Here is a 27,308-nt window from a genome sequence, read left to right as displayed (position 1 = left end):
TATGATTCGGAAAGGTATCTGCCTGGAGACCTACCTTTTGGCGAGTTGAAATCTTCAGCTCACCGTCCATTTTGTCTCGGGCATACACCCTTTTATGAGTTTACGGTTTCTGTATTGTCCAACTGCCAGGACAAGACCCCCAGCATGCAAACTTGCTTGGCTGTTGCCGGAATGGAGCGGTTTTACAACAGCTGGAGTGGTCTTCTGGCCAGGTACCCGTCTGATGTGTTTGCATAGTACATACATGATGTGATGAGAGCAGAGCATTCTTCTATTCCTCCAGATGGAGATGATGTTTCTCGGCTCTCAGCACAGCGGTCGATAATCCTAGCAAGCCAACTCTTAATTATATCTCTTATACACCTCTTGTAACCACGGTCATTATCACCAATGATCACACAATGGTCTCCAGTTTTAGGATTACCGCACTTCATAGCAGCTGCTGCCAAAACACAAACGCACATTAAAAGGTCTGGATTGTGAATAGACCTTTCTCGCGGTAATTATGTCAATGTACGTAGGACTAAACTGCGCTGAGCAATAGAGAGATAATGGTCTGGCTGCGGACAATGGGGCATGTTTATTAATACTGTCATAAGGACAGGTTTAGGTGCAGTATAAAAACGGTCATTGACGTGAGCGGCGCCTGCAGTGTATTAACCAGCTCATGGTGGCGGGTAGTGTGCATTACTAATGCGCGATGTTATAGGTGAGTAACGTTTTTCAGTACCAGTACATGTCACTTAGCCTTGGATCCCTTTCATACGCCGGTATTTATACGACAGTTTTATAACCAGTTTTACGCAGGATGCACCTATTTTATGATGAGGCCAATCTGTGTGCCTAGACTGAAATTTACTCAGTAGGTTTCAGGTGGCGTGAATGTGCCAGGGCTGATGGACCCCCAGTGGTAAGGGTGGCGTAGAAATGCTACATGCACCTATATTTAGGCTCAGCGGTGTTCAGAAAGTTGTAAAATGCGGATGTGCAACTTTTTTACACCAGTAAATAATAAATGACCCCCAATATGCTTCCCATAATTTTCAGTGGAAAACCGCTGCTAATTTGAGTATCTTGGAATAAAAAGAATTGACATAACAAATTGTGGTGTGGTTTCTGCACAGAAACCGTGGCAGGTAGCCCCACACATATTGTCTCCAATGAATTGGGCAGATCTGCCAGCTGGTAGATATCCATAGTGACAGCATGCCCTTAGGTTTGGCTTACATATACTGATGCAGGATGCTTCTGTGTGAAAACGTCCTTACCTGAAGGAGGGCACCTCAGCCTCTTCCACACATCCGCGCCGGTGATGACGACTGTGAGGAGGCGGTCCGTGTGTATGCTGCTTGTCATCCATATTCCGTGTGCACTGCAAGGCTGAAAAGGGATTTGCTGAGGATAGGTCATGTCATATAAATATGAAGTTTGAAGACGCTGCTGCCTTCTGCTGAGCGCTGGAGCATCCTCACAGCTTACCAAGCACTGCGCGTGTGAAGTAGTTTTCATGGGTACCCATGGATTACCATGTAACGTTTTAGGCAGTAGGGATGAATAGGGAAAAGAAAGAAAAAAACATTTGATCGGTGGGTGTGCTGGGAGTCGGACCCTCGCCAATCAGATATTGATGACCTATCCTAATAATAAGCCATCAGTACTGAGATCTCGGACAACCCCCTTTAAACAAGGGATCTAAAAGGCTGCATTCACACTGGTATCTAGGAGATCTGTTCATGATTATTTGCTGTTTAATATAAGTCCCCAGGTACTCATTGAGGATCTGTCCCCTCCCCTGATATGTCTTCCTTAGTATTATCTTGTATTTCCCATGTAATAACGCTTCTAGAGCCTCTCTTCTTATGTCTTTATGTTGTGCCATTCCTCTATTGTTCCTACTAGAATTTTTATTGATCCATCAGCTCTCATTGGGTCTGTGCCCCTGCAAGTATACCAATAAAATACCACTGACGGCACTGATTGGATAGTGTTGTACTATACAGGGGCATGCCCCTAACAGGTAACATCTAGATGTTAATTCACAAACTTCTAGTAGGGATAATAGAGGAATAGAATAAATATTTCTGAATTATTTCATGGGGAATTTAAGTAGCTACTAAAACAGACCATAGACTTAGGATAACTGTAGCCCCAGGCTACTCCATTAAAGGGCTTCCCTGCTTTTGTTCTATTGAGTAGGACAGCGGAGATGTAATTATCATTGCTGCGATGTCGATGGCGAACAGGTATAAAGTGAAGAGAACACGGCGTTCGTAAGACAGCTTATTGGTGGGGTGCAGGGAGTCGTCCCATTGCCAATCTAATATTGCTGACCTATACTGAGGATAGGACATCAATATAACAAAAGCGGAGAACCGCTTTAACAATGCCTAAGGCTGGGTTCACACTTGAGCGTTTTACAGCGCGTTCAAACGCGCTGTAAAACGCTCAACACATGAAAACCAATGCTTCCCTATGGCCCTGGTTCTCACTTGAGCGTTTTACAGCGCTGAAAAACGCGCTGTAAAACTCCCTACGCTCAAACAAGTACTTGAGCTTCTTTGGGGCGTTTTGACGCGCGTTTGTGGCCATAGGACATTGCAGTCAATCACACAAACGCGCGTCAAACGCGCGTTTACTATTGCACAAAACACGCGTCAAAAACGCGCGTTAAACGCGCATATCAAAGACGCTCAGGTCTGAACCCAGCCTTAGTGGTCTGTTCTGTTGTGATGCTCTCGTTTAAAGGGATTGGCCCAGTTCAATTAAAATTTGGTGAGCTCCTGTAAATATGCTGAAATACAAAAGAAGCTTATACTCGCCCCTTTTTTCCCTTGCCGCTTTTAGCGATGTGCTCTGGTCCTTCCTGGCTGCAGCGGTGATGTCCCGCATGCTGCTGAGACCAGTGATTCGCTGCACAGTAACCTGTGTACAGGGAATGTCACTGCTGCAGCCAGGAAGATGACAGCAGCGGGGAGGACCTGAATGCAGCACTAGAAGAAATAGGGGAGAGGAGGGGTAAATATGGCTTATTTTGTTAATTTATCCCATTTATGGCTCATTCAGATGACCGTATCCTTTTTTGCGGTACGCAAAACACGGATCCCAGCTGTGTGCATTGCGCATTTTGTGGAGAGGAACGGCCAGTCCGCAAAATTGTGAAACTGATGCGGACACAACATACGGTCGTCTGAATGAGCCCTTACAGGTCTGCACACAATGCTCATGTTAGGTTATCCCACAGAGGGTATTACTAGGCAATGAATAGGGCAAGTGAAGTATTATTGCAGTATACATACATTCCATTTTTATCTCTGGTAGCGCCCCCTCCTGCATTCAGAGGTGGACTGACAGCTCCCCTGCTCCCCCTCAGGACCAGCATAGTGATCTCATAAAGAAGCAGGTGAAACACCCCCAGACACCTTCCATACATCCTTACTTCTAAATTCATAGAAATGTATAAAGATGGAGACGTTTCTTATGTGCGCCATGAATTAGTCAAGTTAAAGTTTCCCTCAACTGTCAAGATGAGACTCGCTCTATAACTACATTGCTATGTAACTCTAGATATGGGAGTTTAACAGTCATGGCTAACCCCTTTAAGGACAGTGCATAGGGGGGCTCAAGGGTGTACAACCAATATGCTCTCTCTGTTTTCTATACCTGTCTGGTAGCGGTGATCTATGAGCTGTTACTACTAGATTGCAGTTGTGTAATCTTTACAGGGACAGCAAGTAGCAGATTAAAGGGGTTATCCAATTTCTCAACCCCCCCACACACATTTGCCGGGCTCCTCAGCGGTAATATACTCGTCACCCGCAATGCTAGGGAGGCTCGTCCCCGTCTGCCATTGGCTGCTTCTCCCCCCGACACCTGATGTTTTCATCCGTGTGCAGGGAGAAGCAGCATCGGCGGTGCGGGGAGCGGGGTACGTATATTACCAGTGAGGGGCCCGGCACATGTGGGGGGGGGGGGGGGGGGGGGGGTTGAGAAACAAAACATATTCCGTTTTCAAACCAGCACCTGGATCTGAATACTTTTGTAATTGCATTTAATTAAAAGTTTAGCATAGCCACTGAGCCAGTGATGGCAAACCTTTTTACAGACAGAGTGTCTAAACTGCAACCTCAATCCCAGATATTTATCACAAAGTACTAACACTGCAATTTACCCTGAATCCTACAGTCCAGTATATTGTATCTTCCATATACTTTACCATTAGCTATAATCGCCTCCCTACATTAAGTGCGCTGCCTGTGCTGTTTATAGTGCGCCCTGAGAAGGCTCCACATACTGTTTCATGTTTCAAGTGCCTCCTGAACTGTAATAGGGAGAGAGCTGCACGGGAAAGGACACCCTCCCCCTGGGCTGCAGCGGAAAGGACACCCTCCCCCTGGGCTGCAGCGGAAAGGACGCCCCCCCCCCTGGGCTGTCAGCTTGATATAAATCTAGCAGAGCAATGAACGGGAGATCTCTGGCTCCATGTGAGGTACAGGGCTGGTTCTAGCTTTGTACTATGATGTCTGATTTTCATTTTTCTTATTATTCATTGGATAACCTCTTTTAATTACTTCCGGTTAGTTTTTGCCTGTACTACCCTGGCCCTATCAGTGTCTTTTCAAAATTTTTTCCTGTGCTTGGGTGGTTAATGTTAATGTGCAGAAACCACACCTAAAGCTAAGGCAGGGCGGTGCATTTAAAGTTAAAATAAGGTTTTTAGTTCTTGGCGCTAGTGTCTTTATGTTACACAATGTACCGTATATATTTTTTGATATCACCATTGACAGGAGAATTAGAGGATTCATTTTGTGGGTAAATACACTAGCGGAAAAAAATAAATAAAAAAGAACACCGGGAAAACTTAGTGTGATTGACCTGAGATTGGCAAAGTATAAACTTCTAGTGGTGCTTGGTCAGTGCTCACACCGCATGGTGCCCCCTTTATTTGGGTTTCATAGCATGGGATATGATGAGGCAGGCTCTCATTAAGGGTCCATTCACACGTCCTCAAAATGGGCCCGGAATGGCTGTGGACCCATTCATTTTCAATGGTGCAGCAAAAGATGCGGACAGCACACCGTGTACTGTCCTTATCCGCACTTCCGTTCATCAGCCCCGCAAAAAAATAGCCACAGACAAGAGAAGGCATTTCTATTATAGTGCTGGCCATGTGCGGTCTGCAAAATGCAGAATGCACATGGCTGGTGTCTGTGTTTTGCGGACGTGTGAATGGTCCCTTATACTTGGTGGCATCTCCTCTTGCTGTGCTGCAGGCTGCACTATAGAAACTATCTGTCCAGCTCTTTCCGGTATTTGATGGATTGGCCATCTAGCTTCTTAAAGTCTGTTAATTGCATAAATGGTGAACGCCCTTGTCTATTAGGCATCGTGAACAACAACCAGTCAGCAGTCATGTAAAGCCTATATTACACCAGGCGATTGTCGGGCTAATCATCGCTAATTCGCATTCGCTCATTCATCAGGCAATCCAAGATCTTTTGACAGGTTTAAAAATGATCGTTTCTGCTGCCAGCAAACAGCTGGACAGCATGGGGCCGAGCGATGACATAGCATTTACTCCTTCCCATGCTATGGCGGACAATAGTCTACCACATTGGTCTGTGTAATACATCCTTAGGCCTCATGCACGCGGCTGTTCCGTGCATTGGTGACCGCAGTTTGCGGTGCCCAATGCACGGGCAACATTCGTGCACCTGCCGGGACAGATTAAGACCCATTTAACTTGAATCGGTCCGTGATCCGTCCGCACCGTAAAAAAATAGAACATGTTCTATTTTTTTTTTTTGTGGTGCGGAGGCACGGACAGAAACACCACGGTCTGCATCCGTGATGGGGGTGCACACAGCCGGTGCCCATGTATTGCAGACCCGCTGTTTGCGGGCTGCAATACGACAATGGCCATGTGCATGAGGCTTTAATGGGGAAGCATAAAAAGCATTAGTGATGCCAGACATAAGTGTGTGGAAAACCCGTATGTGAAGTTAGGATCTTGGAGCTTTGATCACTACAAGTAACACCCTCCAGGATTGCCGTATTGCAAAATAGGTTTTATCGTCCTCCTTCTAGGTGTTCTTTAATATATTCTGATTGTGTATTACATGAACACACTGCCTTACAACATAGAGATGTGTTTATTACATTCTTGTTTCTAAACCGTTTTCAAACCTACATAATTGATCTTCGCTCTAATTCATAGTAATAGAAAACCCCCATGTGTCCTGCAAAATAAAGGGTAAGCTAAGAAACACAAGCAATCACTTTTAGCATGCATTGTTTCAAAGGGTGAAATTTAGCTTCATGCATGAAGTTCCAGAATACCCCTGTTCTGTCCTCCTTATGTGTTAATGGGGCATAAGATGACAGGCAGCTAAATTCCCACCTACTTACTCATTGAGGCCTCATGCACACGAATGTATTTTCTTTCAGTGTCCGCTCCGTTTTTTTTGTTTTGTTTTGTTTTTTGCAGACCGTATGCGGAACCATTCATTTCAGTGGGCCTTCCGTATCAATATTTCCGTTCTGCAAAAAAAATAGAACATGTCCTATTATTGTCCGCATTACGGACAAGGATAGTGCAGTTCTATTAAGGGCCAGCTGTTCCGTTCCGCAAAATACGGAATGCACATGGACGTCATCCATATTTTTTGCGGATCCATTTTTTTCAGACCGCAAAACACATATGGTCGTGTGCATGAGGCCTGAGGGAGATTTATCAAAAGTGGTGTAAAGAAAAACCGGCTTAGTTGCTCATAGCAACCAATCGGACTTCACCTTTCATTTTGCAAAGGAGCTCTAAAAAATGAAAGGTGGAATCTGATTGGTTGCGATGGGCCAGTTTTCCTTTACACCAATTTTGATAAATCTCCCCCATTGACTCTGGAGTAACATCCAATGTAACTTTTATTGCAAGAATAGGGGGAAACTGAGGAACAGAAAGAAGATGTATTTACTATAGTGAATGAGCATGTGACAATATGCTATAACACATTACAGTACAAAGCTATGCAGAAAAACGGATGTGAATGAAATACAGGTTACATAAAGCATAGCATATAAATCTGCATGAACGTGCTCACCAATGGTCTAAATGTACCAGCGAAGCCACATTAGTCTGGATGAGGAGGCTGATTTTTTAGATGCTGCTTTGTACTTCAGTTGATCTTGAAAAAGATGGCTGCTATGAGCAGATTCAGTGATGTCAATAATTCAATGATAAAATACAGTGGCTCACATGGGACATAAAAGGAAATAAATGCTAGCTAGCTAGAAACTGTTTATACAAATGGCCACTAGATGGAGCTAAAGCAACATAGTACTAGCACAGTAGATTTACCATGACTGAAAATACCTAAATATTACATTAATATAAACATATTCCCAAATGGCTTATTTATATTGGCTCGTTTTCTCAAGGGGTTGTCATAAGGGGCAATAAAAAGGCCGCTGCCCTATGAGCACACAAAGCTCATCCTGATAACCTGCAGGACGGGTTACTTCAAAGCCCTCCTCACTACTCTGGCTGTCATGAATTACAATCCTACATACAGCTGACAAGACATTCGTTAGTAGGAACCAGCATAGTGAAAGAGTAGAGGGATGGGTGGGGGATGTGGCTAGTGAGCAGCAGCGCTTGTGTGCACTCTGCTGTAGTATCACAGCATCATCTCTGTACTTTCACTTCACTCGTTCCTAGACACACAGCTGACATCAGCTACATGTAGAATCCTAATTCATGACAGCAAGAGCAGTTAGGGGAGGAGGTTAAGGCAGCTCTTTAGAGCACGTCTTTGAAGTAACCCGTCCAGCTATGAGATTAGGAGGGGTTTTGTGTGTGCGAATAGGGCAGCAGCCATTTTATTTCCCCTGATGCTGGCCCCCTCGAGAAAATGAGCCATTATCAATAATGAAAGCTATTTGAGAATGTGTTTATAGTAACGTAATAAGGTGTTTTCAGTTATTTTATTATTTCCCGGAGGACCCCTTATTAAGTTCGGGTATTGTTTTTTTGCCGACTTGTGTTATGTCATGATGAGCAATTGGATAAAATGAATTACTAAAAGTTTTGTGACTATCTGGCATATTTACAAATAATCAAATTATTATATATATATTTATTTTTTAAAGGAAGCTTCTGAATAGTAACCTTATCTCCTTGAGAGATTGTTTCCTCTATTAGAATTTGTCTTGCGGTGGGATATTTCCAGAATGCGGTGCCCCACTCTCATACCGCCCGGTAAGGCAGCAGCTGGCTGGCACATCCAAAGTGGAGAATGAGAGCGCTGGCTGCAAATGAGCGCAGCTCTTTCCATTCATTTCTGTGGGAGCTAGCCAAGGAAGCAAGCTTGGCTGTTTCCTGGAGGCCCATAGAAGTGAACCGAGAGCCGTGTGTCCACCTCTCTGTTTACCAGCAGTCACCTCAGCTGATGGGATGGGGGTCAGGGGAACCCCAAGCAGGAGGTAGACGTGGGTTCCTGAGCTGTGGACATGCTATAAATGTCATGGAGAATAGATAATCTTTTAATTCGCTAAGTGCCACATGTTTGCACCCGTTTGGGCAGCGAGCTTCAGCCAGTTCACATGGAAGAGAGTAAAACGTCCTCTTAGTGAATAGCTGAGATTTCTAGAGAAAGGAATTACACGTGAGGAATGAAGAGCACAATTAAGTTTATTCCTTTTATTTTTTTTATATTTTTATTTTGTTAAATGGATGAATTGGTTTTTAAAGCATGCCTCCAACCTTAGCTATACCCTACAGGTCCCCGATGATCAAATATCTTCTGAAATATCAGATGAACTTTGAGAAGTAGATATATATTTTATTAGGAGTTGGCGTACAGCCCAGAATAAAATAATTTTATCATAAAATATGCTGCTGTCCCTTAGTTATTCAGAGGAACCTTTTGATTGGTTATTCCTGGCTAGTCTTCTGCTTATTCTACACAGACCAGACAAGATAGGCAAAAATTGGCGCATGCTTTCTGCTAAATTTGGCGCATCTTGCTAGATATGTGACACTTTCTCTTCCTTGTGATACTTCTTTGCTTACTTTAGGCCTGTTTCACACTTGCGGCAGAGGCTCTCAATACTGGGAAAAAAAAACGTTTCTATTTGGTCCTCATGCATTCTGAATGGAAAGAGATCCACCCAGGATGCATCAGGAGGTCTTCTGTTCTGTCAGCTTTCTGTTTTGTGACTGAATGCTGCAAGCTGCGGTTTTGTGTCCGGCCATTAAAACGGGGGGGAGGGGGGAAACGGATCCGTTACTGAAAACAAGAATCCTAAAAAAAACTGATCCGTCACCCATTGACTTTTAATGTATATAGGGATGGATCTGTTTTGATTCACACAGCCGCATCCTAACAGAATGGATGCATCCTGATGTGCAAAATCAAAACGGATCAGGTTAATTTCAGAATTCAGATCCTCTGCTGGATCTCAATACCGGAATTAACAACGCAAGTATTTTGCACCTAAATGTCTACAGTGATGGACATATTCTGGGACACTTTTTTGTTTTAAGGGTACCTGCACACGTCGTGGATTCCTGTGCGGAAAAACCACAGCGTAATGTGCATGAGAATAGACAAATCTCATGTACATTTTTGCATTTGTTCTGCATGGAAATTGACCTGCCATGGGGATTTTCAAATCCGCAGCATGTCAATTATGTTTGTGGATTTCACCCTTTTCAAATGAAGGGAGAGATCTGCGGCAAAGCGCATCAGATCCGCACCAAAAACTGCAAGAAGAAATCAGGGGTTTTGGTGCAGTTGAAACACGCTACAATTTGCATAAAGTTCCATGTGCAGGTTCCCTTACAAGGGTATTCCGGTTATGTAAAGTTATCCTCTATCCACAGGATAGGGGATAACTATTAGATCATTGGGACCGCCACGGATTTCTAGAATGGGGACCCCCTTTTAGAGCTCGGCTTTCTCTGGAACTCCCATAGATAGGCATGCAGGCAGCCACTCCATTCATAACTGCTCCATTCATCTGGGGGCTCCATGGGGTACGGGATCTCTGTTCTTGTGGTCAGTGGGGGTCCCAGTGGTAAGACCCCCACCGGTCTAGTGGTTATCCCCTATCTTGTGGATAGGGGATAACGTCATAACCGTAATACCCCTTTAAGTTTATTCCCTATTAGTCTGAGTGTTGGCATGTGTAAAAGAACCTGTTTTGGTTTTAGCAACTAAATGTTACTCTTTTGAAAAGTACAATCTTCCAAATTCCTACCTGTGTACATTCTGTAGACTTTCAAAATCTCTGCTTGCTGTCATTTATTAGGAATCTTCATTGGGATAAAAATGTCCTCCGGTCATGTGATGGACATACAGGTACATGGTATAAGACACTTCTCTGATAACTGTACTGTAAGGCTCCATCACACATCCGCAATTGTGCGGAACGGGTGCGGACCAATTCATTCTCTATGGGGACGGAATGGATGCGGACAGCACACAGTGTGCTTTCCACGTCCGCATTTCAGGAGCGCTACGGAAAAAAATAGAGCATGTCCTATTCTTGTCTGCAATTGCAGACAAGAATAGGCATTGCTATGGGGGTGCCGACCGGGTGTATTGCGGATCCGCAATACACTACAGACGTGTGAATGGACCCTAACTGTAATGAAACCCATGTGTTCATCACATGACCAGGGCAGATTTTTATCCCTTTGGAGTGAATAGTAAAGTTTCCTACAGACAACAAGCAGAGATCTTGAAAACCTTAACGAACTGATACATAATGTCTATTAGGAAAACTGTATCACTTTTATTAGTAGAAACTGGAATACCCCTTTAAGAGCTATTTAAACATCCATTGAAAATGACCCAAAAAGTTAGGTGCCAGCAGCAGTTTTCTCGGCGCATTGCCTTCCTTGGCTCCAGTCCTGCCAGATTCATAGATTTTTATTTGCATGCTGTTATATGTATAACGGTAATCTACATGTGCGGTGTATCTGCCGCTCCGGTGTAATATTTGGGAGGCTCAAAGAGCCCAATCCGTGAGAGCAACGGAGATCAGAACACAGCGCGCCTCGCGCAGCGTGCCTCTTTTACCTTCTGTTCTTACAAAGCCTGTGTAGTGAAGTGCGGAATCAAAATGCCTCTCCAGGACTATCAGAAACCCATCAGATCCTGGAGAGCACGTGTAATCTTGTAGAAGTTCCCACTAGGGCTTTCTGCACATTAATCGTGTTACTGGAATCCTTGTGCGGAGGGTCAAGTTAAGGGGTTTTTTAATGTGTGCTTCCACATGAATTTGTGTCTTGCATGTGCTGCTGCTTACGGTTGCTTCCACATGCAATGGATTTACGCCAGTTTTTTTTTTTTTTCCCATCAAGTCTGCAGTTACTCCGCAGAAATCCGCAGCGGCAAAGCCACATTAAATCGGGGCGATTTGCTGTCAGAGGGGTCATGTGTGGAGCGGGATCGGCTGATGGCCATATAAACCCCGAGCCCCGCTGGTGTACTATTACGTCAGGGGTTGCAAAGGGATTAAGACTTTGTTCCAAATTTACGGCTGGGTCTCCACAGGTTTCTTGACGCAGTTGTAGATAATGTTGTTCTGTGGATTTCCAGTTTGAGAATCTCTCCAGTCAGACCAGGCTGTGGATTAACACCTTCCTTCCCTGACTCTGGCAGGAAGGTGTTGGTTCACCTTTTTTCCTAATATTAAAAAAAAAATAATAATTAACCGTGTGAATTCACTTTTTGATAAAAAATAAATAAATGTAAAAAGAAAAAATGTCTGCACATTTTTTTTTTTCTTTAATTTTTTTTTTGATATTATATCTTTCATCTAATGGCACAAAAATACATGTGAAAAATATCAAACACATGTAGGTTGATTAGTTATTTGCAGTTAGATCGGCCCATTGCTGCAACAGAAAAATTGGCCTGGTACGAAAGGGGGGGGATATAAACAATCTGGTAATTAAGTGGTCAAAAAACCTGCCTTAATGGACACAGTTTGTACTTTTTGGTTTAAGGGTCAGTTCACATGTAGGTTTGTTGCCAAATTTGTGTTTCTAGCATTTTTTTTTTATTTTTTTGTACCTGGATTTTTTTTGGCAGTAAAAAAATTGCCAGGCTCTGAGGTTGACTGAAGGCATGTGGGGAATATAAAAAGCAGGACACACAAGCCTTTTTTGCTTCTAAGTTCTGGCATTTTTGTTAATTAGGTGTTAAAAGCATGTAGTGCGTTCTAATGTAGACAAAGCAAATATCCAGATGCTTTATCCCGACTCGCAGCATATTGTAAAAGTCCATGGTAGAAGTCTTTGCTTTTTTTTTTATTAGAATTTTTTCAAGGTAGTTCGTAGGTGTGACGTGTCAGTCAGATGACACTATAAATGAACTCTCAATGAAGATCAGTTTTGAGATCGGGAGAAATACCTGAAAAATAATCCTATAGTGGTTAATGAGGAAAACGCAGCGTGCTGAAACTTCCCACTAGCGTTAATATTGTCCGGTATTGTGATCTGTCATAGGGTCTCAATACCGGGAAAAAACGCTTCAGTTTTGTCCCCATTCATTGTCAATAAGGGACAAAACGTAACGCTCCAAAATGCATTCCGTCCCGTTCTCATACTGGAGAGTGAACCGCAGCATGCTTTCAGTTCTGCAAGTCAATGGGGACGGATACGTTTTCTCTGACTCAATAGAAAACGCATCCGTCCCTTATTGACTTTCAATGGAGTTCATAACGGATCTGTCTTGGCTATGTTGCAGATAATACAACCGGATCCGTTCATAACGGATGCAGACGTTTGTTTTATCAGTAATGGAAGCGTTTTTGCTAACCTCTACCGGATCGAGTAAAAACGCTAGTGTGAAAGTAGCCTTAAAAGACGCATAAAAACCACATGTAATATGGAATAAAATAGAAGTGGTTTCTATGGTCTTTTTTTAGTGAGTAAAAAGCCCCTGAAGATGGTTTTCCCTATGAAGCTGGCTCCATTCTTCTGTAGGGTTGTGTTGGTAATGTCGCATTACAGCTTTTTTCTTTCCTTTCTCGGCTAACATCTGTTTTGGATCTAGTGGCCCTTTAAGAAATCCACAGCTCATTTGCCTCCGGCAGGCTGATGAACAGCATTCCTGCAAACCTCCACTTTCCATTTACTTTCCTCCCCTGGGCTTTCTGAGCTTATGGCATCATTCTGTTTCATTTCACAATTTTGTGTTAACAAAAAGTTTTTACCAGCAAGAAGGCATCTCGTTCCAAGATAATTTCTATAAATAGGCGACATCTTGATTTCATTGTTGCGTCCTGCGTTGCTGTGCGTACAGGATGTTACAGCGGCACAGCCACTTGTCATCTGTCATGCTTCTTGTCTATAAAAACTCCAAAATTGGGGCAGACGTACTAATCTGGTTTAACACTTGGACCTTGTAAATTAAGTGGCTGAGGCGGATGATACATTTCTTGTACCTTGAGACAGGTTTGGCGAACTTTACACCGCTTATTGGCTTGCTTTGCTGCAAAGCTTAGGGTACTTTCACACCTGCGTCCGGTATTGAGTTCCGTCCTAGGGGCTCAATACCGGAAAATAACTGATCAGTTTTATCCTAATGCATTCTAAATGGAGAGCAATCTGTTCAGGATGCATCAGGATGTCTTCAGTTCAGTCTTTTTACAGTATTTGGACAGAGAAAAAAAACTGTTTTTATCTCTGGCCAAAAATCCTGAACAGTTGCCGGAATCCAGCATTTTTTTTCCCATTGAAATGTATTAGTGCCGCATTGACGGATCCGGTCATCTGGCCTGCGCATGCGCAGACCTTTTAAAAATGTAAAAAATTTAATACCGGATCCGTTTTTCCGAGAGACTGATCCGGTATTGCAATGCATTTGTGAGACGGACCCGCATCCGGATCCGTCTACAAATGGTTTTCGTTTGCATGCAGATTGCCAGATCCGGCAGCGACGGAACTGCCAGCCGGAATCCAGCAACGGAAGTGTGAAAGTACCCGCCACAAAATTTTGCAGCAGTCTTGTTGTACTACGTTATTGTATTTTAAACTACGCCTCTAAGGCTACTTTCACACCTGCGTTTAGGTCGGATCCGTCTGGTATGTGCCCAGACGGATCCGCACCTATAATGCAAACGCTTAGATCTGTTCAGAACTGATCCGTTTGCATTACCATGAACAAATTATCATGATAATGCAAACGGATCCGTTTTGACTTTACATTGAAAGTCAATGGGAGACGGATCCGTTTGAAAATTGAGCCATACTGTGTCAACTTCAAACGGATCCGTCCCCATTGACTTACATTGTAAGTCTGGACGGATCCGTTTGCCTCCGCACGGCCAGGCGGACACCTGAACGCTGCAAGCTGCGTTCAGGTGTCCGCCTGCTGAGCGGAACGGAGGACAAACGGAGCCAGACTGATGCATTCTGAGCGGATCCGCATCCATTCAGAATGCATTAGGGCTGGACGGATCCGTTCGGGGCCGCTTGTGAGCCCCTTCAAACGGAACTCACAAGCGGAGCCCCGAACGCTAGTGTGAAAGTAGCCTTAATCACTAAGCCACACCCTTTTATGCGAGGCGGAATTCTTGACAAATTTCGCTTAGGCCTTCTGCACACAACCGTATTTTGCATCCCTGTCTGATTGACATTTTTTTGTGGATGGCACACGGACCCATTCATTTCTATGGGTCTTCAAATAAAACGGACAGCACATATTCCACAAATTAAAGAACATGTCCTGTTCTTGTCTGCATTGCGGGTGAATATACTGATTACGTGTGATAGAAGTGAGAAAAATGTATTTCATAATGAGGTACAGAGGATACTTGAGGAAAAAATGACGGCATGTTCTGTCCATGTGCGCAGGTGTTCTCTCCTGCACACATGGCGTGCCTGTAACACCGGTCATTGAAATCGGTACATCTGTACCATGTACTTCTACATTGTGAAGCCGAAGTGACCAGAGGCATCAGTGATCCCCTGTGCCAAAGCGATCAGTTAGTCCTGAGCAGATTCCTATAGCTGCTGCTATCGTACGTTCCAGAATCCAGATTGCTGGATGAAGATCGGCTAATGCAGCGCAATATAAGGCCTCGTCCACATTTCTGTATAATTTTCAAGTCCGTGAAAAAAGTGACGGATCTATGTTTTGGTCCACATGTCCGTTTTTGGCCTCCGTGTGTCATCCGTAATCCATGGACGTTGCTCAGCTGAAAATTAATTTCCAGAGCATCTCCTATTAGTCTTCAGTGAAAAAATGGACGCAACACGGATGCCTCCTATTGTGTCTGTGATTTTCACGGACCCATAGACTTCAGTGGGTGTGTTTGGTCTGCATCATGGACCAAAGTAGTGCATGTCTCTGTAATTTTTTTTACTGACCCACGATAAAAAAAAAAAATACTGAAGTGTAAACAGGCACATTCAAATCAATGGGTACATGTGCTGTCCGTGGAATATGTGCACAGCACACGTTGGTGAAAAATGGAAATGTGGACGATGCTTAAATCTGCATGAAATGTGCACATTGGAGGAGATTTATTAAACTGGTGTAAAGTAGAACTGGCTTAGTTGCCCATAGCAACCAATCTGATTCCACCTTTCATTTTCCAAAGGAGCTGTGAAAAGCCAGTTTTTATTTACACCAGTTTTGATAAATCTCCTCCAATGACCTTAATTTGAGTGTTTTTCGTATCATGCGTTTTTTTTAACCTCTTCAGGACACAAGGCGTACGGGTACGTTCTGTGTATTTCTGATCACCGCCACCCAGCAGGCGGTGATCGGAACAAGGTGCCTGCTCAAATCATTGAGCAGGCACCTTGGCTAAATGCGCGGGGGGTCCCCCCATCACAGCGATCACCGCATAACGCAGGTCAATTTAGACCTGCGGTTTGCGGCTTTACCTGCGGTTTGCGGTGGCGATCGGTGGTGCCATCGGGTCCCCATGCGGCTGTAGGGGGGACCCGATGGCATGGAAGGCATCGCGCTGCCTTCCGGTGACGAGCCTGTGAAATCCAGCCCCCTGGATCTCACAGGCTAGAAGCTGTATGAGTAATACACACAGTATTACTCATACAGCCAATGCATTCCAATACAGAAGTATTGTAATGCATTGTAAAGGATTAGACCACCAAAAGTTCAAGTCCCAAAGTGGGACAAAAAATAAAATCCCCCCCCCGCAAATTTAGTTTCAAGTAAAAATAAACATAAACGTCATTTTTCCCAAATAAAGTAAAAAAAAAATTGGTAAAAATTAGGGGGGGAAAAAAGTATGCATATTAGGTATCGCCGCGTCTGTATCGACCGGCTCTATAAACATATCACATGACCTAACCCCTCAGATGAACACCGTAAAAAATAACTGTGCTAAATAAACAATTTTTTTGTCACCTTACATCACAAAAAGTACAACAGCAAGCGATCAAAAAGTTGTTTGCCCACCAAAATAGTACCACCAAAATAGTACCAATCACCTCATCCCGCAAAAAAAGAGCCCCTACCTGAGACAATCGCCCAAAAAATAAAAAAAACTATGGCTCAGAATATGGAGACACTAAAACATCATTTTTTTTTTGTTTTAAAAAAGCTGTTATTGTGTAAAACTTGCATAAATATACATATTAGGTATCGCCGCGTCCGTATCGACCGGCGCTATAAAAATATCACATGACCTAACCCCTCAGATGAACACCGTAAAAAATAAAAAGAAATTGGGTGGTTTTTTATTATGTAAGCCTCGCAAAGTGACTTCAGACCTGAACTGGTCCCTAAAAATTGGGTTTTTGAAAATTTTCTGAAAAAGTTCAAGATTTGCTTCTAAGATTTGTAACATCCCCAAAAAATTAAATCTCTTTCCCAAAATGATCCAAACATGAAGTAGACATATGGGGTATGTAAATTAATAACTATTTTTGGAGTTACTATGTATTGTAGAAGTAGAGAAATTGAAAGTTAGAAATTTTAAAATTTTTCCTAAATTTTGGTAAATTTGGTATTTTTTTTTTATAAATAAAAATGAATTTTTTTGACTCAATTTTACCAGTGTCATGAAGTGCAAAAAACAATCTCAAAATGGCCTGGATAAGTAAGTAAAGGCGTTTTAAAGTTATCACCACATAAAGTGACACTGGTCAGATTTGCAAAAAATGGCCTGATCCTTAAGGTGAAATAAGGCTGTGTCCTGAAGGGGTTAACAAGCGTCTTGGTGGTGACTTGTATTTTCTTAGATTGCATCATGCATGTTTCCTGTGATTGTCCAAATACTGTAGAGAAGCCAATGGAAAACCTCTAGAAATGACACCCCTATGACATTTTATACAGACCTCACAGCATGGCCGGACTGGCGGTGGTAATCATACTTGTCTGATCCCTGCCGCTGTGTTTTGGTCTCATCGCTCTCCCCCCCAGCTCTGCAGGTTCTGGGTCTCCCTGTGTCACGCATGCGTCATGTCACTGGGTCACGTGACATACAGATGCCACATCACTGCTGCCGCCTGTTGACCCGCATCAAGCTAGATGTTGCTACGGGGGAGACACATGGGTGTGTCTTACTCTGTCCAATCAGTGCTGCCTGTGTCACACACCCCAAAATAGTAACACCCCTCTGTACCTTTACTGCAAGCTGCTGACGATCCATTCATAACTTCTAGTAGAAATAACAGAGGAATGGTACATCACAGAGCCATAAGAATAGATGTTCCAGAATTATTACATGGGGCATACAAATAGTTACTAAAACACGTTAGGAGTGGTGACAGCTCTTCTTTAAAGGGGTTAAAGAGGACCCATCACTACTACTGAAATGGTAAATAATTGCATTTCCCATAATATAACCATTCTGGAGCATTTCTTCCTTTGACTCTTTGATGTGCTGTTCCTCTACTATTCCTTCTAGAAGTATATAAATAAATAAAAAACTGGATCTTGCCAGATTGGAGGGAAAGTTCTTGCACTGTTTAACACTAACAGCACTGATTGTACAGTGTTAGGCTACTTTCACACTTGCGTTCAGAGCGGCTCCGTCAGGGGTCTGCCCAGACGGATCCTCTCATATAATGCAGACTTGGGATCTGTTCAGAACGGATCCGTCTGCATTATATTGTAGAAAAAATTCTAAGTGTGAAAGTAGCTTCAGACGGATCCATCCAGACTTTACATTGAAAGTCAATGGGGGACGGATCCGTTTGAAGATTGAGCCATATAGTGTCAAATTCAAACGGATCCGTCCCCATTGACTTACATTGTAAGTCTGGACGGATCCGTTTGCCTCCGCACGGCCAGGCGGACACCCGAACGCTGCAAGCAGCGTTCAGGTGTCCGCTTGCTGAGCGGAGGCTGAACGCTGCCAGACCGATGCATTCTGAGCGGATCCGCGTCCACTCAGAATGCATTGGTAGCTGGACGGATGCGTTCGGGGCCGCTTGTGAGACTCTTCAAACGGAGCTCACAAGCGGAACCCCGACGCTAGTGTGAAAGTAGCCTTAGGCCTCATGCACACGGCTGTTGTTTTGGTCTGCATCCGAGCTGCAGTTTTTGCAGCTTGGATGCGGACCCATTCACTTCAATGGGGCCGCAAAAGATGCGGACAGCACTCTGTGTGCTGTCCGCATTCGTTGCTCCGTTCTGTGGCCGCGCAAAAAAAAAAAAAAAAATGTCCTTTTCTTGTCTGCGCTTTGCGGACAAGAATAGGCAGTTATATTAAAGGCTGTCCGTGCACACGGACGCCATCTGTGTTTTGCGGATTCGCGATTTGCAGACCGCAAAACACACAACGGTCGTGTGCATGTAGCCTTAGTGTGTAAGGACACATCCCCTTAACAAAGGGAACCAATAGTAGGAATAATAGATGCCCCTGAACTATTGCATTACAGCTGCAGATTTTCATGAGGAATGCTAGTAGGAGTGGTAGATATGAGTGGTCCTTGTACTTCAGGCGCCCTCCCCGACCAGAAGATTATTACTCAGGTTTACCCCTAAAGGTGTCCAGCGGCATTACCTACTTGGTTTAAATCTGTGTAGTATGGGAATGTCTTTGGCCGTGGCTGAAGAGGCCGCTGTCTGGCTCCATCACAGGCTATTTCATATGCTTGTCTCTACCATTAGCTGTTTGCTAGTAGGCGCTGATGTCTTAACCATGTTCCTTTTTCTTTCCAGGCTGAATTAACTGGCATCAAATGGCGTCGCTACAAATTCCAAGGCCATGGCGACTGCAGTCCAATCATCTCCGCTCCAGCCCAAGACGACCCCATTCTTTTGAGCTTCATCCGTTGCTTGCAGGCCAACCTGTTGTGTGTATGGAGACGTGAGGTCATGCCTGACTGCAAAGAGCTCTGGGTTTTCTGGTGGGGAGATGAACCGAATCTTGCAGATGTTATCCACCATGAGCTCACCAGTGAGTACACATTTCTATTTCCTTCTGGTATTGCTTTAACGTTGTGTGTGTATATTGGCTTTACAGAGTGAAAATACTGGAATTGAAGCACATGCTTTTCTTTGGGTACGTGCAGGTGGTGCGAATGGCTACACGTTGCCAAGCCGCACCCGTCAGTGGGCTTGCATGGGCATGTGGTCATTGGCTGCTGCAGGTGGGCAGCCGTATGGAGCAGTGTGCTTGCTGGCTGAATGAGATTCCTTAGACACGGCTCACGGGGAGCACTGGCTCTGTAGTGATGAGGGGCAAGCGCTCTGAAACAGCGCAGACTTTCTCAGGCAATGCACCGTGACTATGATAGGTCTTCATAGGGTGCAGTCCCTTTAATCAGAGCCTGTACCTCTTGAGGTAGATCTCAGTACACAAAGTGTTGGTGACAGATTTGTAGGTGTATTGACAGGTTCTTGTTATAGGGGTTAGTTGAGCATTTGATATTCCGACACCCCCTCCGTTCAGCTTTTTGAAGAGGTTGCAGTGCTCCACGAGCCCTTAAGCCTCTTCCAAGACTACAGACGTCATTATTAGGCCTCATGCACACGGCGTTTTTTTTTTTTTGCGGTCCGCAAAACGGATTTCCGTTGTTCCGTGATCCGTGACCGTTTTTTCGTCCGTGGGTCTTCCTTGATTTTTGGAGGATCCACAGACATGAAAAAAAAGTCGTTTTGGTGTCCGCCTGGCTGTACGGAGCCAAACGGATCCGTCCTGACTTACAATGCAAGTCAATGGGGATGGATCCGTTTGACGTTGACACAATATGGTGCAATTGCAAACGGATCCGTCCCCCATTGACTTTCAATGTAAAGTCAGGAGTCCCTATTATACCATCGGATAGTTTTCTCCAATCCGATGGTATCTTTTAACTTGAAGCGTCCCCATCACCATGGGAACGCCACTATGTTAGAATATACCATCGGATTTGAGTTAGATCGTGAAACTAAGATCCGACAGTATATTCTAACACAGAGGCGTTCCCATAGTGATGGGGACGCTTCAAGTTAGAATATACTGAGAACTATGTAATAACTTCCCCCTGCTGCCTGGCAGCACCCGATCTTTTACAGGGGGCTGTGATCCGCACAATTAACCCCTCAGGTGCCGCAGTTTTTAATTCATTGGTGGCCAGTGCGGCCCCCCCTCCCTCCCATGTATTACTGTACATTCATTGGTGGCCAGTGGGCCCTCCCTCCCTCCCCTGTATTAGGGTCCATTCACACGTCCGTTGTTTCTTTCCTGATCTGTTTTTTGCGGAACAGATCTGGACCAGATCTGGACCCATTCATTTTCAATGGGTACTGAAAAAAAAAATCAGACATTGAGCTGTCCGATTTTTGTCCAGGACCCATTGAAAATGAATTGGTCCAGATCTGTTCTGCAAAAAACGGAACAGATCAGGAAAGAAATAACAGATGTGTGAATGGACCCTAACTGTACATTCATTCATTCGTTTAATCGCTGGGACTCCGATCGGTAACCATGGCAACCAGGATGCTACTGCAGTCCTGGTTGCCATGGTTACTTAGCAATCTTTAGAAGCATTATACTTACCTGCGATGTCTGTGACCGGCCGGGCGCTCCTCCTACTGGTAAGGCAATGCGCCGCACAGACCTTTCACTTACAAGTAGGAGCAGCGCCCGGCCGCTCACAGACATCGCAGCTCGCAGGTAAGTATAATGCTTCTAAAACTTGCTAAGTAACCATGGCAACCAGGACTGCAGTAGCGTCCTGGTTGCCATGGTTACCGATAGGAGCCACAGCGATTAAACTGGGACTCCGATCGGAACTCTCCGCTGCCACCAAACGCTGGATTTTAATTAGGAGGGGGAGAGGGGGGGCCGCACTGGCCACCAATGAGTGTACAGTAATACAGGGCAGGGAGGGGGGGGCCCTACTGGCCACCAATGAATTTAAAACTGGGGAGGGGGGGGGGGGGGGACCCGCAGAAAATCACGAAAAACGAAACAACGTCTACGGATGCACACAACGGTCGTGCCCTGAGCTGCAATTCCAAGCACAGCCACTATACAATGTACGGCTCTGTGTTTGGAACACACAGCAGACTCCTCAAACAGCTGATGGGTGGGGGTGCCAGGATCGGACCCCTGCTAATCTGATATTGATGACCTATCCTGAGAATACGCCATCAATATCAAAATTCCAGATAACCCTTTTAAAAAGGGGAGTTTTTATTTTTATTTAAGTGTTTCCACACAAAATGCAGCGTCGTGTTCATTTAAACCTATGGTATGTTCATTTTATGCTAAGGAGTTATGTGGGCGTTCCTACTTGGTGATTTGACAGCCTTCAGAGTTAGCGGTCAGTCTAAGGCCTAGTTCTCACGACCGTATGTCTTTTATTGTGTTTTGCGGTGCGTTTTTCACTGATCCGTTCCGTTTTTGAGTTCCGTTGTGTTTCTGTTTCTGTTCCGTTTTTCCGTATGGCATATACAGTAATTACATAGAAAAAATTGGGCTGGGCATAACATTTTCAATAGATGGTTCCGCAAAAAACAGAACTGATACGGAAGACATACGGATGCATTTCCGTATGTGTTCCGTTTTTTTGCCGACCCATTGACTTGAATGGAGCCAAGGAATGTGATTTGCGGGCAATAATAGGACATGTTCTATCTTTCAACGGAACGGAAATACGGAAACGGAATGCATACGGAACACATTTCGTTTTTAATGCGGAACCATTGAAATGAATGGTTCCGTATACGGAACACAAAAAAAACGGCCCGTACACTTGCAAAAAAACATTCGTGTGAACTAGGCCTAAATGCTAAATTTTCCGGATGTATTGATATATGTGCTACAGGTCCCACGTGTTGCTTTCTGCAGTCGCCCTCCTCCCGAGCACTGCTGCCCAGCTTCTGCATGCGGTGACTGGTGGCTCTGCAGGAGTGTGTAGCCCATTATATATAATTGAACTGCCGGCATCGAGCCTTTCCAGCGGTTTGAATCATTTATGAGGCACCTGTTCTTAGCGCTGGTGCTCGTGACATTCCTGCTTCCACAATCTGCCTTTAATAATATATAGACTCCCCTTTTCCCTGGTAGTGGTTATAAAATATTCAGATTTGTGGTGACTGCAGTTGTAGGACACAGAGGCAAATGATTGTATTTGTGTGATTCATGTCCTATTATGTGAGGGGCTCTGGCATTTCACAAGCTTCGCTTCTCATTGTCATTTTTTCTCTGGGTTTAAACCTTCACACCCTGCATGTCGGGAGCACAAGGAAGTAGGAGAAGCGGTGCCTCTGTGTACTGTACGCAGGTGAGATGTTTCTGTAGAAGCCTCCATGGAGCCCGTTCATGCTCTTAGGCTAGCCATACACATTAGGCACATTCAGTCGACCTATCTCCTGACTGCATGTGTGGCTCGGATGAGTGCGCATGCGTTCTTATGGGAAGAGGGGGCACTTCTGAGAAAAAAAGGGATTGAACAGTTCAGGTCCAACATGCCTTATCTCATCCTCACCTCCCCCAACATCTGCCATTGGGGGAGAGTCATACACTTTGTGTATGGTCCAGACCATCTATCTAATGTGTATGGGCAGCTTTATTCATGAGTGTTGCAGGCATGTAGTTGGAGGTTTTAAATGGGCTGTCTCATGAAGGCAACCCAAATGGACATCTTAGCGTGGAGATCCAGTTCAGGACGCCGTGTATCAGCCAGAGTAAAGAGGTGCTGTCTACAAGCAGCCCAGAGTCCCAGCTGTCCTGTTCTCACTTGTGAATGGTCACCATGAGGTCTCTGCAGGGGAAATGCTGCTTCCCTCAGCACAGTCAGCCCTTTACTGGAGGTTGATGATGCTCCACAGCACATTTTGAAAGGCGTTGTCTGTGATGAGACAACCTCTTTAAAGTGATGTTTTGAAATAGTCTAGGGGTCACATGTAACAATCCATAAATGAAAAGATGCCCTTTAACACCGCTGTAGTTGGTTCCATGCAGTTTCCTCCCCAGACACACCGGTTCCATCCCTAGCTGCCTTGCCTCATTATCACCCAAGTAGCAGCTAGAAGGTCAGCGGTGTATATCACAGCTCAGCAGTCTGTAAGCAGATGCAGTTTAGAGGACGGACGAACCTTTCTGTATAAAGAAGGTACAGAATATGCTTTTGATTAGAACATTACTTAGTCCTTCAGCACATTACTTTCTGGACAGTAATGCAATGAAGCTGTATCACTGGAACAGGGGCCCCCGAGTCCCACATTCCTCCTCTGCTGGTATTTTAGATGCCTTGCAGATCTATACTACAGGATCTATTGAATTCTCTGTGGAGGCTACATCAGTCATACACCATTAACCCCTTGTATTTTTTCCCCACTGACTTTGCCCTGAGATTTTTTTTAATTTTTTTTTCAACAAGCAAACGGGTGGCGCTATACAGATACATTTTATTTACAGATTAGCGAATTTCATATTTTGAAATTCGTTTAGTGGTAAAAGCAGAATTGCGTTATGGATTCTGTTACCACGGACCATAACGCAATTCTATGACGGAATGCCTTTAGAGGCATTCCGTTATTTATTCCGTCATAATGGAAGTCTATGGTCTGCATAACGCATCCGTCCCGTTTCTGTTATGCAGGAGAGTCCTCCCCTGCATAACGGAAACAGGACGGATCCGTTATGCAGACCATAGACTTCTATTATGATGGAATGAATAACGGAATGCCGTCATAGAATTGCGTTATCGTCCGTGGTAACAGAATCCATAACACAATTCTGCTTTTACCACCAAACGAAGCGTGAATGAATTTCATAACATGAAATTCGCTCATCTCTAATTTTATTGAATAGCTCACTGGCTTGACTCCATTTTAATTACATGCAATTACAAAAGGATTTGGGTGCTGGTTTGAAAAATGAAGAATATTTTTTGCGGCACAACTCATTTAAGGAATCTGTTCTGTAACAGGATCACACAGGACAGCCCAGGAGGCCTTTCTTGGGCATCAACAGCCCCTGGCAGTCAGACTTTGAGACCCCTGGCTTGACTTGTGATCTCGCCATCGCTATGTTAAGGACTGGATCCCAGTATTTTCCAGTCCCACCTCTTGCCATCGGATGGCGACTGTCATTCACGTATCAGCCATTTACTCCCTATCCCCGCCCAAAAAATTTGGGTGTCCTCCAATGACATTGCTGGAGCTGTACTCCTGTGGGGACTTTACTGTAGAGGAAACCGAGTGTGCTGCATATTGATGAGCACAGCCATACAGAAAACGGCATGTGTGAATAGCGCCGTAAAATAACATTGGCAGATTTTTGAACTCGTCTGTGTAGAATGGATAAAGACCCTTTCTATCATTACCACAAAGTGATTATATCACATTTGGTTCAAACCTGATAAATAAATGTTAACCACTAAGTATATGATTACAATGTACATGAAGCAACTATGGGTGGTGATTTATCATTAGGGTAATATTTAATGTCCGCTCTGTGCAAAACTTATCAAGTGTTGCACATTGTTAAAAGGGTTTTCCCAAATTTTAATATTTATTACCTATATCATCAATATTAAAATTCCAGAAAACCTGCTGCATTCCTAACCCTAACAATTCTAGTTTTATTTTTAGTTTTTCATATTAATCTCCCCCTCCCCTCCCTTGAAGTAAGATTGTGACTCGCAGTGATAAATCTGGAGGGAAACTAATTAACATGGCTAACCACACCTACTTTTTGAAACTGGAGTGACTGCTAGGCCAGTTTCACACTGTGCGGGAGCAGTATTTCCCAGCCTGAACACTGCCACTCTGACGTGAACTCGCTGCATCATAATGATTTCTGATCCTCTGAATTCCTATCTCACCACGGGTCTACTGACCTGTAGTCACGGCATGGTCATTACAGTACAGCAGACCCGTAGTGAGATGGGAATTCAGAGGATCAGAAATCATTATGCTGACAGTTCACTATAGAAGAGTAGCGTTCAGTCCAGGAAATACTGCTCCCATACTTTCGTGTGAAACTGGTAAATTCAAAAAGTCACACAGCACCAATTTTTTTTATTTTTTTTGCAACTTTTTGATGCCAGAATTCTGAAGTGTAAGACTTGATAAATTCCCACCTATGGGGGAAATTTATCTAAACTGATGTAAAGGAAAACTGGCTTAGTCGCCCATAGCAATCAGATTCCACATTTTAAAATTTTTTACAGCTCCTTTGAAAAATAAAAGGTGAAATCTGATAGGTTGCTATGGGTAACTTAGCCAGGTCTACTTTACACCAGTTTTGATAGTTGTTTTACACCTTTCAGATATATTTTTATTATTCATGGGCTTTCTGGACAATGACCAAGAACAAATGTGAGCAAATTTGGACTTTTTATTTTTGTGGTTGTCTCCCTTCAGCAAGTGGCATTTATTATGTAGAGAAAATTAATACTCGGCACTTACTAATGTGTTGTTATTACCCATATTGCTTCCTTCCCTGGCTGGTCTCATTTTTCCTTTACATTAAACACTGCTTGTTTCCATGGTTGCAATCCAGCAGTGGTGGCCATGCTTGCACAATATAGGCCCACGCTGTCTTGGCCCCTAGAGAGGCCTGAGCTTTTTCCTATAGTGTGCATGTGCAAGCACGACCACCACTGATGGATTGCCGGGTGGTCGTAACCATGGAAACGAGCAGTGTATAATGTGATGGAAAAACAAATCAAGCCAGCAAAGGAGGCAATATGGATAATAACAATACATTAGTAAGTGCCTTGTAAATGACAAGGCACTGAAATGACACAACCCCTTTAATAGCAGATCATCTGTTGGTTCTGGTCATATGCGTATAGCCGTCACATTTTTAGGGTCCATTCACACATCCGTATGTGTTTTGCGGATCCACGCACACATCCTCGCCGTCACTATAATAGAAAATGCCTAATCTTGTCCGTGGAAAAAAATAGGACATGTTCTATTTTTTTTCGGGAGCGGAATTGCGGATCCGCATTTCCAGATCCGAACAGCACATAGTGTGGCGGCTAGGCCCCATAGAAATGAATGGGTCCGCAATTCCGTTCCGCAAAACAGAATTGCGGACATGTGAATGGACCCTTAGGTGGAGTCGGCACTGTAACGAGCATTACTAGGTTGTCCAGTTCAGGCCACACGGAGTGGAAAACCTGCAGAAAAGTGGATGAGATCCTCTCATTTACCTGCTGCAGAAAAATCAGGCCTGAATTGGCCAGCGGTGCGGATTTCGTGTCGATTTATGCTGCAGATTTCACCCTTTGCAATGTATAGGATGAATTCCATGGAAAATGTGCAGCAAAATCTGCAATATATCCGCATGAAACTGGATTTTGCTGAGGATTAGTGTCAGATATTGCCACAGAATCCTTGCAGAAAACCTGCCCTGCTGTCTGTGCCTTTTATACTCAAACAGCTCATTGTAAGACATCAGCCTTGTGTTTCTTCCTCGGACCCGCCGGCCGGTGATTGAACTGGTCCTCATGTGCCTACCCGCCATGATTTCCCTGTGGAAATTCTGTCAATTCTTATTTTTCTGCAACATGAGAAATCCACAAGTGGAAAAATCTGTGCCGTATGAAATTTGTTACAAGTTTAATTTTCCATTGAAATCAGTGGGAGGTGAATACATGTGGTGGTTTTAGTTTTTTATGTAGATTGTGACGCTGAAAAGGTTCTCAAATCCACTTTGGAAATCAGCCTTCTGAACATGCCCCTAGCATAATCATTTGCTGAACAAGTGTCTAAGTGACGGGAAGCCTTGTGCCCTTCATACATCACGCCTCTTCCTTATTGCAGTTCTAAGCCGGTGCCTTGAAGTGAGGTCGCCTAGTGTCCTCTTCTGATGCTTTCAGCTTAGAACACAGTATTGCGTCTATTTGCTTCAGTCATTCTGTGAAGCTA

At 44.1% G+C, this 27,308-nt stretch overlaps 1 protein-coding gene across 1 annotated transcript in view; it reads left to right on the top strand.

Annotated features, from left to right (window-relative positions):
* Window positions 1-27,308, top strand: part of MED13L (mediator complex subunit 13L) — a 168,453-nt gene that overhangs the window by 32,953 nt on the left and 108,192 nt on the right. The window contains exon 2 of the mRNA XM_040416650.1: window positions 19,152-19,389. Coding sequence (XP_040272584.1) covers window positions 19,152-19,389 — 238 coding nt within the window. The remainder of the gene's footprint in view (window positions 1-19,151; window positions 19,390-27,308) is intronic.

This window comes from Bufo bufo, chromosome 2 (genome assembly GCF_905171765.1).
Source record: "Bufo bufo chromosome 2, aBufBuf1.1, whole genome shotgun sequence".
Lineage (NCBI taxonomy): Eukaryota > Metazoa > Chordata > Amphibia > Anura > Bufonidae > Bufo > Bufo bufo.
The sequence above is the reverse complement of the archived record's forward strand: the minus strand, read 5'-3'. Positions and strand labels throughout refer to the sequence as shown.